General features: G+C 36.1%; 1 protein-coding gene across 1 annotated transcript; it reads right to left on the reverse strand.

Moving 5' to 3' along the window:
- Positions 1–235: 235 nt before the first annotated feature.
- LOC131799739 (protein O-GlcNAcase-like) lies at positions 236–13,929 on the reverse strand. Its single transcript, XM_059117438.2, has 14 exons — positions 13,744–13,929; positions 13,544–13,595; positions 12,226–12,323; positions 11,737–11,867; positions 10,919–11,087; positions 10,418–10,516; positions 7,121–7,912; positions 6,469–6,722; positions 5,301–5,573; positions 4,675–4,779; positions 4,179–4,273; positions 3,421–3,559; positions 2,627–2,785; positions 236–2,162 (listed from the first exon to the last, which is right to left on the reverse strand). The coding sequence occupies exons 1-14, from the start codon at positions 13,880–13,882 to the stop codon at positions 1,968–1,970; spliced, it is 2,700 nt and encodes an 899-aa protein (XP_058973421.2). The 5' UTR covers positions 13,883–13,929; the 3' UTR covers positions 236–1,967.
- Positions 13,930–13,944: the final 15 nt, after the last annotated feature.

Below are 13,944 nucleotides of genomic sequence, written 5' to 3' on the forward strand. Positions count from 1 at the left end.
GAGGTCTTCGAGGATGATACATGGAAACAAACAAATACATAAATATATAAGGAAATACATTTAAAACATATTCATTACGGGCGTCACCAAATCCTCGAAGAAATTATTTTACTTTCTGATATCTTCGAAATTATGGAGAAAAAAAATTGACTTTCATTTTCGCTGTGTACATGATGAACCTTCCTAAAAACAAACAGAGTGATAGGGTAAACCAAAAAAAATATATCAGGCGCTGTCGATTGAAAACGATCTTTATTCTGTGCATCAGCCATTCGCATAGAGTTTTACACCTTAAGGTAAAATAGTATTTCATCGATGTTATCACTGACGCAATAACAGTTTTTTTGCAGTCCTTGCTGACATAAAACTAAATTCCCTCCCAACATCCAGGAGGTGCGACGAGCAACCTCCTTCCCAGGCTCTTTCAATCCCCCAACCCAAGGGCGAGTAGAAAAGTGACCCTGGAAAGGAGATTGACTCAGCGCGTTCTTTTAGAACGAGCCTCAACATGACGCAAGTACTATTATAACAACAACAAGGCTCGCCACTTGTTGTAGAGGTATTAAGTCTTTCAAATTTTCTCTCAACACTCGTCGACAAAGTACAGAAGGGACATTATTAGTCTAAACTAATGTAGACATTCTTGAGCCCGTCACGAAGTCGTTCCTCCCCACGAGGGGAGGAAGAACTGTGTGATGACCCCAAGAGCGCTTCACGATATTTCAAGAGGTAACTCGTAAAGACGCTTTCACAAAGGCAGACACAAAGTAGCAAAACAGCAGAGAAGTGAAAACATTCGCAAAAAGGAATGAGTATACGCTAACCGCGAGGTAACTCCTTCAACTCCTTATCTGTAATTGACTCCAAACAGTGCTTTTGAAAAAAGCAAAGGGTGACAGAAAACCATTTGCTAACTTTCACAAAAGCAAAGTTAGACATTTAACCAAATATTTTCTTTTTTAGTGTATTTTTTCTCATGACACAAATAAACGATCTGTGCCGTTCTAGATTTGGTTTGTGCTTTTGTTAGAAAGATCAACAGCTGGTACACTAAATTAATCGACATTTAACCCAGATTTTTTTAACTACGTCACGGAAGATGTCGAAGAATTAGGCTTAAGTTTGGACACCAAGTCCCTAAAACTATATGACTTAAAAAAGCCGAGGATGTATTTTCATCAACAATCTCTATACTCCGTAAGGGTTCTGAAACAAAAGTTGCTTCCCACGACAACTTATATGGGAATATTGAGCTAGGAGTAAGGTGAAATTTCTAGTTCCTTATCTCTTAGTCTATCCTTGCATCTTACACGTAACTGTCAGTTAACCCTTTAACTCCCATGAGTGACCAAGACAGAATTTCTCCTTACAACATCAATACAATATCAAGCAGACAAGTGTTGGGAATAGAGAAAAATTTCAGTTAGGGAATTGTTGGCTAATCCTATACCAAATTCTCAGAACTAAAATCACAAGAATTGTATGGCAGACAGTAAGGAGAACAACTAATGTGATCTTGGGAGTAAAAGGGTTCACTCAAAATGTGTAAAATCAAAGGCCACATCAACCTTATTTTGATTCATTAAATACTTTGTATCTTGCATAAAAAATGAAATTTGTTCAAAATTTATTTCCCACATAAGTCATGAATAGCACTGACCAGCTTGAACTCTGGCCAATCAATTTTCATACTCTATTTGGATATTTTTCTCTATGATACAGTTGCCATGGCCATACACTATACAACACAAAACTATTTTCATCAATTTAAACCTTAGAGTTCATGACAACCAAAACTTGAGGTATTTAACTTTTTGTAATATCATCTACATTTAGGAGACATAAAATTACAAGGGATCTTGGTTAGTCCTGCAAACTCACTACCCCAAAGTATCAATACAAAGAACACCACTTTTCCACAGAAGAAGAAGATCACAATGATAAATCCAATTACGAAACAAATCTTGTTAAAATGTTCTACCAAAGATAAGCATGTCAGGAGGAGCTGGATCCTTGAGGGGAATAGCATAGAATCCTAATTTGGTGTAGAAGTCCAGAGCATTGTTGTTTGTGGTTGCTATCTCACAGTGCACACCAGTACAGTCTTCAGCCTTGAGTGCAGAAAGAACACAAGCTAACAACCGCTTGCCAAGACCAAGATCCTATCAGAAGGAAATAGTAGAAAAACACACTTAGCAGAAAAAAATAAAAAAATAAATAAAAAAAGGAGGTAGAGGTGTCACCATGGTGAACTTATTAGGTGTGTAGGATTTCAATGACCTTTTCCTCAAACAGTTTCCAATTGTGAAATGGGTGGTTGTTTATGGAATGGGGGTTGTGAGGTCCTTTTCCCCTAGAGGGGTCTGGGGGCATGCTTCCCTGGCAAAAACTTGAAATTTAGAAGCTCAGAAATGTAATTTCTAGCATTAGAGTACTAGTAGAGTACTAGCAAGTTAGACATATGGCAGATGGCACTGCTAGCTAGCTTTTGAAATCTGTATTCTTTGTCTCCATGGTTAACCACCTATCCCTTTTCACTGATGCATGAAGAGCTCTTTTTTTTTTAATGTCAACTAAAATAACTATCACTTTTAGGATTCCCTTCAAATATGAAGTAACTTTGTACCTGTGCTCTGGGAAGAAGATGGATCTGTACATGAGCACCAAACTTTAAACACACATCTTCAGGAAGGAATATTTTTGGATTGTGCAAGCTATTGGCAAGTTGTTCAGCATACGTCCACTCTGGTGAATTCCCAGCTGGCATCTTGTACTTCTTGCAAACCTGAGAAATCAATTATTTGAGAGACTGAAGTGGAGGAGGGAGAGTGATAGCAGTTACAATGTACCTGACAGCCAACTCAGTCAAAGGTAATTCAATTAAAGTAGTTTCCATATGTGGTGTATGATGTAAGAAGTCACGCTGTCATGCCACTCCCAGGCAATAACATATTTACCTACCCAGGATGCATGACATGAAGACTAACATACATGTAAGAAGCAGTGAATAACAAATCAAATAGCTAAAGGAAAAATGTTTTCTTCACAACTGTACATTTCAGTTTTCAAAGCTGTAAAGTAACTCTGCTTTCAAGGCAATTGATTAACTAGTGTGCACATGTATTCATTGATGGAAATTTACTTCTGAATTCTGATGTCATTGTGGTCTTATCCCAAAATTCAAGTTACTTCTAGTGCTGTGCACAACTAAATGTAACAGAAAGGATACAAACACAATACCAGTTTAGTTGGAGTGCATGACTGAACAAGAATGGAAAAAGAGGTGGAAAACTAACATGGATTGAAAATGGCAAGCTTGAAAATGTAAGACAACACAATCCAAACTTTACAAATACTGCAAAGCTTACTTAATTTTATCATTAATGGGCAAGTCAAGTGAGCAGTCCAATTTTTACATACCTCTGGAAGCCAGTGTTTTTTGAACTGCTCATAAAAGTGTTTGGAATCAGGAGCTGCTACTGCATAACCACAAATGCCATCACCATCTTCCACTACAAACACATGTTCAGGACAGATCTTCAGATATGGACCAACAAACCTGAAAAAAGGACATCTGGATAGTAAGATAAATTGTTATGTTGCTTCCAAAGGTGATAAACAAACAAACAAACAAGCAAGCGAGCAAGCAAGCAAGCAAGCGAGCAAGCGAGCAAATAAGCAAACAAGCAATGTTTTGTCTCCCCTAGGCACACTGAATATCAAATTTATTTTAACAAAAAAAATTTATTTCTATAAAGAAGAGAGAGATAGGGAGAGAGAGTGAGAGAGATGGGAAAAAAAACTTTTGGCAGATGCTAAGGACATTTACCATTTTTCAGGTTTGAAGTTTGTCTAGCCTTAAATCACAAATAGATGTCAAAAGTTTATCCAGTACAAAGCCTCTGCTTGATGGTAATACACAAAGGAGCTGGCACTCTCTTTTCATCTTTACAGTAAAGACCTGGCAACCTCAACATCTCACAGAGGAGTTCTTGTAAGTTAGCACAGTCAGAGATATGTGAAGTTACACACTAAACTACTGAGAGAGAGCAAATCTAGGGGATGATGGCATGGCTTCGAGAGTACAGGGGGGAAAGAAACTGTAGATATATCTTCTATCAAGAGAACCACACATACACAAAAATAGAAAAACCACATTACTGCTATAAATTACTGACCTGTCTCCTGCCATATTGAATTGTTTGTCAGGAAATAAGTCATGGCCATCTCCCCAGTCATCACAAGTGGACACACAAATTTCATACAAGGATTTCTGGTAAGAAAAATCAAATGCAACAAATTGCACCATCATTCTGTTTTGTTGTAAAAAATTTTAAAAAATATATGTTGGTTGTTCTTTTAACACATGAGTATGTATCGACAACACTTCTCCACCCTGCACAAAACCCTTGTAGAAGCTCCACAAATCAAATGTTGCTTGTAACATTAATCCTCCAACCGCTAAGAGTGACAAGCAGCTAATTTCAAACATCAAGGTCATGAGAATGGAAGAAATGACTTAAAAAGCTCTTGATCATTAAACAAATTTTCCTTTTCAGCACCTTAGAAAATGTATAAAGAACAGCATGGAATATGCATGCTGATGTCAGTGTGTAAAGGGCTAAGGAAAAGAAGAGATTTGTTTCACTGAGAAATGTCCATACAATCATGTACCTCATCATCTGCTTGATATGGTCTGATGGTGTAGATACAGGTGGTAGGAATTTCTGGAGCCCTCAAGTTAAACACTTCATGTCCTCCATCAATTGGTAACAGTCTCTATTGACACAATATGCCATGACAGTTTGAGCAATTCACTTGAACAATAATTGTTTTGGGTACGAGTCTTCAATGTGCAAGTCATACATAGGGAAGAGAGGTGATAAAAGTACATTATGTGCTCCAATCCTGTTGAACTGTCAGCTTACTGTAGATTTTTTAAAAAGGGCTGCAACACATCACGAATCCTTCCTCTTCACACAAAGAAATGTAGTCAAAACAAATATGGTTAAAACCTTGTACTACTGTACAACTGAAATTTAACTAAAGCTTGGGCCTAGTTTTTCAAAAGGTGGATAGCACTATCCATTGGATAAATCTTTATCCAGTTGATAGTACTGTGCACTTTGTTAACATTTATCCACTAGATAGCTATTAATCTGTTCAATAGCTATATCTACTCTTTGAATAACTGTGCACTGATTTTCACTTTCATAGTAAGTTTTTTTTCTAACAATTATTAAAATAGGAATCAGTAATTAGATGCACTTCTTTTTCCCCGTTCAAAATGTGCACCATACCTGCAGCTCTCCACACAGACCTCCTCTAAACACCCATGGTTCAGGGTCCTCAGGGAAAAAGCTCTGTCCCTTTTGTTTCTTCCTCTTATTCTTTGTACTTAACCAGTTCACAAATGTGTCTAGTAACTGTAGGACTTCCTTGACATCCCATACGTATGGATAGAGATCATACAGCAATGCTCTGTTGGAGGTTTCTGTTAATCTTACAAACATCTCTCCCACTGATCGGCAGATTTCGTGGAACTTTTCAGCTCTCTCAGTCCATTCCGATAACTGAAATGTAGCAACAGAAGAACTTGGTGGTAAAGATGTTTGTTTCTGTGTTTGTCATCTCACTGGACAGAACATTCAACAGCTCAGATTAGCGTATATGTTTGTAATCACATTGAATATTTCACCAAAAATTTCATCACCACTGTTGTGCTCTGCTATCTCTACAATCCTTGTAAACCCTGTAACTCCCAATCCTAAGATATGATTGTTAATTCTACCCTCTGGCTGCTAAAAATATCCTTGTAAATAAGTTACCATAAAAACCTACAGATAAGCAGCACCTTTTTTCCAAAAATCGTTGTTAGAAATTGGGGGTCAGGCTTATCTGCAGGAATATTTGAAAAAGGTGTTGTGAATGTTGACATTTTCACGTCCAATCTAATGCCTGGTTACTGAGCTTCGAATGTTCTGCTCATGTTCTTGTTGTTATGCAAAAATCTATGGAAAAACTGTGTTGAATGAAGAAATTCTTGTCAACAAATACCAGAAAAAGATCAATCACATGTCAAAGTTGGTAGAAATGATGTTCATTATATTAAAGTGCTTAAAATTACGGGTAAAACTTTGAAGTATTTTCCGTTGCAATGTTAATAGTGATTTTATGTTCAATGAACAGTGGATGAAGAAGACTTCTCAAGACTCAACTTTGGATTTCTTTTGATTTCTTTCAAAAAACTTTTTTTCTGAAATTTGAGCTGCTAAATTCAAGGTGCAGCTTGTCTGTGGGTGCAGCTTATCTGCGGGTTTTTACGGTAGGTGAATTTGGTGTTGAATCAAGACAACAACTTCTACATAATAATTTTGAGTACTATTTCTTTTCTAGATAATGTATAGATATCATTTGGGAAAAGGTTTCATGTTATTCACCTTAAGGAGTTAAGTGGTTAATAGATACCTTATATTTCTGTTCTTGCTCAGTAAGCTCCATAAACTCTTGTGAATCCTCTTTTATTGCGTTGAACTTAAGCCATTTAAAATCAGCAATAATCTGCATAGCCTTTTGACCATGATTGTATGGCAGGTAGAATAAATCTACCAACAACAGTAGATCCTCAACACTCAGTGGTGTTATTGCAGGTTTCTCTTTTACTTCCATCACCTCCATTGGCATCTCTTGCTCCTTCTTTACCACTTCTTCAATCTTAGTTTCTGCCATTTAATTACAAAGATAATTAAATGCATATATTTGGAGTGCAGGTTAAAAGATTAAAGAAAAACCTTGATTTAAAAATAGTAAAAGAGATATTGCCTTCAAAAAATTGTTGCCTTCTTTACTGAAGACAAGCATCATTGATGTCAAGTTTAATTTGAAAAGCTTCTTCAAGCCTTTTATGACATTAAATCATAGGTTGTATGATCTTGATTTGCCAGATAGTTTTACAAAGAAAACTAATTTTCTCAAATGAACATAATGTTGACTGACTTTTCCATGACCTTAAAAAAATTTTCCTTAACTTTTCCTGACCTCTCATAACTGTGAATACTAGTAAGAATACCTCAATACCCATAATCCTTTTTAAGATTCTAGATGGTCTAATGTTTCATACCTGGGGAAGGAGAAGTGGCCAGCTTTTTCCTACTATTTTCCTTTGCAACCTTTATTGGTGAGGCATTCACTACAGGTGAACAAACAGGAGAAGTAGCACTTGTAGTTGATGTAGTTTGAGCTACCATAGGGGCTTGCACCTGAACTGCCATGGACTCTGGCGTCATACTGTAGGCACCACTTTTTGCATAGGTTCTGGAAGTAGCAGCTTTTACCTTAGAGAATTCCTCTAGCCAAGCAGACACAGCCTCTCGCAGAGCAGATTGGGGGTTATAAGCAATGCGACTGGTGGTGCTCTTAGCTTCACTTAGCGATGTACCACTCTCTGTTTCCATAGCTCCCTCTACCTTGACACTTTCACTATCTGTTTCTGGAGAACTATTTTCTTCAGCTGTGTCTTGATCAGTTTCTTTATTGGTGTTTTCATTTCCTTCACTCTCTATGCTGGCAAGAAGATCTTCCTCCATAGGCTCACTAGAGTTACTTGACTTCTCTGCCTTTGAATCAATACTCATAGGTTCCTCAGCAGTGCTAAGTGAGGAATCTTTCAACCATGAAGAAAGAGTGTGGACAGCAATAAAGTTACTTTCAAACTCACAGTTAGGATTGGTCAGTACTCCATTGAGCATGGGGATTAGCTCTACTGGCCTTCCATCATAAGGTCCCAAGAAGACTCGACGCTGGTCATAGTCATTTGCATGAATATTGTCCCATATGACAGGTCTGCGCTTCAGCACATTTGTCAGTGTTTCAATAGTTTGAGTGCTGATCACTTTTGAGACTACCTTGGGACCTAAAATGATTGAAGCAACATTGTAAGACCTATGCCATGTTGAGTGCCTTGACACAGAACACAGACACACATGTAGGCTGCTACATACAGGCACGTCTAGTCTTTCTTTCCCAAAGCCAGCATTTTTTAATAGTCCACTATACTTTCAAAGGAAAAATTTTTTTTTCTGTTGTTCAAAATTTAAACTAACCAACTCATTTAATTCATGCAATAGCATAATTTGAAAAACCTTTTTGAAAGTAAGGCATAAATCCAATGAAGTAAGAACCCACTCTGCTTTTTTCTTTCAATTTTCTTCACCTTTTCATGTTTTTTTTAAAATTAGATTTCTTCCCAAAGTTTAAATCAAACAAAGTCAATTTAAAACAAGCCAAAATCACACAAACTTTATCTTTAGTTAGAGTGAGCATTCTTCATTGAAATTGAACCACACCTTTCAGAATCAGAGTTGACAATTATAAAGGTCTAGAAACATATTCAAAGTTTGGTAAAAGACATTGCACACAGCCACACCTGAGAGTTACTTTAACAGAAGTTTCATGAACATGGATTGGCACCAATTTTTAACGATAATAAACCAATGGAGACCAAAGACAAAACTTTCACTCAGCTGATATGGGAATTTGTAAAGTTGATTTGCTTTCCATGAGAGTGGGGTTATCACATCAATACACACAACATACAAAAAGACTCACATACTTCTTCAAAACCAACTACATAACCAACTCAACAAACACAAAAACGACACACATACAGGACAAAAAGGCACAAAATGTTACAGGACCATTATGTACACTAGTCTACTGGCACAAGTCAATACAGTTTGGCCTTTGTCTGATTCTCTTATTTTCTTCTATGTAATTGTTTAATCTTAGTACTCAAGAGTGCCAGAAAATGCTTTGACAACACTATGGCCATGTAACATAAAACAATAATTCTATTTTCAAAAGTGTTGCTTTCCCTTTTTGATTGGAAATGACAAAGTTCACTGTTATGTTGAATAGTTCTATAAATTCAATATTCACCAAAAATTCTCTCTCAATACAAGTTACTTTGCCAAATTCAGGTGAAATTCAATTTTTTAGTTTGTAGCAAAAGTATAAACAAATCATAAAAACTTGTATACTTCCCAATACTTGAAAAGAACAAAAAATGAAAATAGAATTATGTGCTGGATTGCTCACAATATTTAAAACATATCATCCTTTGTTTACAAATCTAACCAATCTATGGTAGGTTTGCTGATAATTTTTCAAGAATCTTTCCTAATGACCAACACTGCAGTTTAAGTCTGAAAGGTCAGATTTCACTGTAGCTGAAGTTTCACAAATGAGGTTCAGTTGATCAGGGGTGGTCTTTTTTTCATAAACAAAGGAAAACCAGCTTAAATTTTGCAAGAAATCCTTCTCATCACTGTTGATTGTTCTTTGCAGGAAGGTACATCCATTAAAACAATTTAAAACATGCAGAAGAGATCAAATACATGCACACTGACTGCAAAGAACATCAATCAACACATTCACGTGGCAAGCAAGGAATGATGTAGTTCAAGATTCTTCCCTGAGTTTATTGATTCTGTTTATTCCCTTAATAGCATTACAGCGAGTGAAGATTTTGACAAGTTTACTAAGATATTTTGTATCATGATCCTGCACCAAAACTTAATATCATTCAATTGATATCAAGATTCTACAGAGATGTTAAATTTGATTTTTTACTCTCTGCATCTTGTTTTTTTTTTCCCTTTTTTTTTTGTTTTGTTTTGTTTTTTTAATGTTTGTCTTAAGTGTGGGTTCATAATTTGCCTGACTGCAAAATGCCAACCAAACCTGGAATATGCAGTGTTATCCACTGTGCTCCATTTAAGAAACACATGCAAATGCTTGTAGGATTAAACCCCTTCATTCACCTATACTAAGGTAAATGCTTGTATGGCAAATATTACATTTTCCATTCATGTTTTTTTTCATTTTTACTGAGCCATTCAAAAACTTTGGTCTATAAAAACACACAACATTAAAAAATTCAGTAAAATACAGGCTATAATCCTGCAAGCATATTGTTGTTTAGAATTGTTAATTTTTTGGTTGGGCCAAAATTTCTTTTGAGTTGGCTAATTTGTTTATGCTTTTTAGCTTGAGCTCTTTCTTTAGTTTGTTTAAAGGAGGACTTTTGTTCTGTGTTAACTAAGTTCAAACTTCTTCGGATCACCATGATCAGAAGAACTTTAAACTGAAAGATTAAAAACATTACACATGAGTCCATGAACAAATTTGGAGACAATTTAGAAAATCTTGAAAAGCTGGCTGGCTGGCAGGAAAGGAAAAACTAAGATGCAACTGTACCTTTAACCAAGCATAGAAGAATCAGGATAGGATTTGTTCCTCACCAACACTGCTAAATGGAACAGGACATGTTGACAACAAAACCAGCATTCAGCAATAATAAATCAAAAGACAAATGAAAGCCACAAAATAAGAAAAGTAACAAAATAAAATTGGTCACCTGTCCACATAATGTTTATCTTTGGGTTCAGTTTGTTTCCCAGTGTGATAAGGTAGTCAGATGTCTCTACAGATGGAATGGCTCTTGTGCCACAATATTCTACACAAGGAAAAAAAAACAGCATCATTCCAAAACCATGGTTACAATTTCTGAACACCCTCAAAACTTGCTGATAGCACAAATTCCCCTTACATCTTCACCAACTTTTTCTCTAGAGAGGGGTAAGGGAGGTAATAAAGGAAAGGACGTGGGGAGGGAGTGTAGGAAAGGGAAGGTCATTACATACACTGTATTGGTAAGATGCACTAAACTTCTTTAAGAGGACAAGGTTTGGTTTAAGTGTCTCAAAGATTTATTGGCCTGAAGATTGTACAATTCTGCCATGCAAAAGTTACTTATCTGGTATTACAACTTGTTGCTACTAATTCAGATTGTTGTTTAATACAACAAACAAAAGAAATCCTGCACTTATATCTGAAGTGGATCAGAGATTTACTATACCTGTTGGACAAAACAGAAAGCTTGGGCATCCCAAGTGTTTGTACACATTATTTGTGATTTCCACCTGAGCATCTCCAAATGAACTAAATGCATCAAGATCAGCACCGTGTAACTGTGGATCAATGTCATCAAATAACAGAGCAAATGCTGTGCAACCAAGCTTCTGCACCTGAAAAGAGAAGAGCAAATGGTACAATTAACTTGTTTTCAGTTTTGAGCCTGTATTTTCTAGGAAGCTCAAGCTTGCAAATATGCAGCTTACAATCATTGGAACTCAAGATAAACCTCTTCTTTGGAGGGTACTTGAAAGGGCTACTCATGTGCATCCAAGAGAAAGTCATGAGGAATACCAACACTAGCACCTAGTGATTCTGATGCTGTATGAGCAAAAGAAACAACCTTCCAGAACTTCTCTATCCCTGGATGGCTTTTACCAACTTAAAATATACTTACCGTATTTACCTGTGTATAAGTTGACCTTTTACTGCCTAAAAATCGGTCCAAAAAATCACTCTCGACTTATACATGGGTCAAAATCTGACATAAAAAAACTTTCAACTTCGTCGACTTGTACACGGGTAAATACGGTAAATGACAGAACTTGCAATTGATCCTGGGAATAACAAAATCTAGATAAGACTAAAACCTCTAAAGGACACTAAACAGTGAAATACTATAATTTAAGTCCAACACCCCTGAATATATTTTACTAACTATTTAATAATTTTCTGTTTTTTTCTTTTTCATCCATCACTGTTTCGGTGACACAAAAAAGTATTCTGCAGAGATCTAGTAACAACAAAGAATACTAATTGTACCTGATCCATTTTTCGTTTGAGCAGCTGTACGTCTCTTGAGCTTGAAAATAATATATCAAGTCCAGGGGACAAGGCATAGTAGAGAGTTATACCACATTCCTTTGCTGATACAATAAGCTGTTTTAAATTCTCTGTGAATGATTATAAAGAACAAATAAGATAAATTATTTGAAGAATGTTGAACTGGCAATTTAAAGGTTTAGAAGCTAATGGACTTTTCAGTAAATGCAGAAATTTTAGCTAAGCAATTGTTCAGTAAAGCTCAATGAGCACTTCTGAGGTTATGCACTTGCTGTTGTTTGCCATCTTTGAGCCACTCTAATTCAAACTTTAGCTGGCAGCCTAATTTCTAAGCTACAACACTGCCTCAGTAATAAATTTATGATATTATCTGTTGAACTTTCAGGTAAGTGCAAGAAAGTACTCTCCAAGGAAACCAATTTGCCTATAACTACTTAATTAGGAGACACTGAACTCAGTCTAATTTACCAGTTTCTTCTGGACTATAGAGGTCTCTCCACAGTGCTCTGTGTTTGAGGTCATCTTTGGGAGCATACAAGTAAGTATTCATTCCCAGCTTCTTTATCCTAACAAACAAAAAGCAGATTGGCCTCATTTATCTCATGTGTTATGTCTAGAAAACAAAAGAAAACAATCAAACCTCCATTATCCCGACCTCCATCATCCAGATTTTTTTGTTTATCCAGAGAAGCTTCTCTGGTCACATTTGTTTTATGAATAACATAAATAGGACACACACACACATGCACACAATCTGTAACACTTTTTTTTTACATCAAACAAAGCAAGTGCAAGGAAACATCTGTTGAAATTAAATTTGTTCCACTTTCCAACTATTGACTACTTTTAATAAGACATGTGCATTAGTTTGTAAACCATACAGTGCAATTCAGAGCCTGGAAAGGTGCAAAAAGTTGCATTATATTTTGTATTTTTACTTCTCCTTTTTTCCTTGACTACCAGTACTATAAGTATGTTTCTAGTTATTATCTATTTTTTCATAAAGTATAAAACCTTTAAACTCTCAGAATGACTAGCATCTAATTTCTCTTGACAATATCGCCACTAAATCACACATTAAGGTCATGAGAATAAAGGAAATGACCATCAATGAAAGAAGCTTTTGATCGGTAAACAAATTCTCCTTGTAAAAACCTTAGGACATGTATAAAGAACAGTATGGAGAATATACATACTGATGTGAGGGTGTAAAGGGTTTAGGCACACAACCCAACAAAATTGTTCATTTTCCCCACAATAAACATTTGAGGGTTTTGGATGACAAAACTTGATTATACATATGGCTTGGTCAGAAATAAAACAACCTCAACCAACTGAAAGGGTATTATTCAATTTTAAATAAAATTGTTTCAGTGTTGTGAAATTAAAATAAATGAATATTCCTTGTTTACACAACAGTTTTCCAAGCTGTTACACGAGACAGACCATGGTCATAACTTTACATCCTTGGGCGACAGAAAATAAAACCGTGTAATATAAAATATATCTTACATTGAAACCAATTAAATGTAATTACTTCCAAAGCAAGTGCTTTGAGTGTAACCTGAAATCGAGCTGAAGAAGATGATTTTCCTAAACTCAAACATTCCTACTTAATCACGGAAGTCTTAATTACAAAAATAGTATGCTTAGAACATTTATCACAGCTGTACAGAGCGAAGTTACTCGTCGTTAACTAGGTAGCGTCTAAATAAAAGTTTATTTTGTGTAAGCTTCTGTAACCGATCTAAGTCAAATGTCACGGCCGATAATGCAGATCATTTACCTCAAAAACAACTCTTTGCGCTGTTCAAGTGTCCACGGTCTTCCATAGAAACCTGTCAAAAGTTGATAAGGAAATGAGTTATCAAGTTATGTTTACAAAAGCAAGCTTTCGAAGAAGATAATATTTCCTACAAGGTGGTTTTCGTTCGGCCCTTTACGTTCGTCTCGGATTCAATTTAGCTGCAAGAAAAAAGCTCTTACCTTCAACAACCCCGCTAAGAAACTCTTCGCTCCTAGCTTTAGACGTATCTGAACTCATCTTAGTTCTTTTCTTGGATCCTACACGAATTTTAGGTTTTGAATTTTTTAGAATACGAACCCTTTCAGAGAACGCCTTCATCAGTACCTTCTCGACCTTCTCGACCTTCTCAGCTCCGGCCGGATTGTGCGCAGTATCAACAC

This window comes from Pocillopora verrucosa, chromosome 1 (genome assembly GCF_036669915.1).
Source record: "Pocillopora verrucosa isolate sample1 chromosome 1, ASM3666991v2, whole genome shotgun sequence".
In the NCBI taxonomy this organism is placed as follows: Eukaryota; Metazoa; Cnidaria; class Anthozoa; order Scleractinia; family Pocilloporidae; genus Pocillopora; species Pocillopora verrucosa.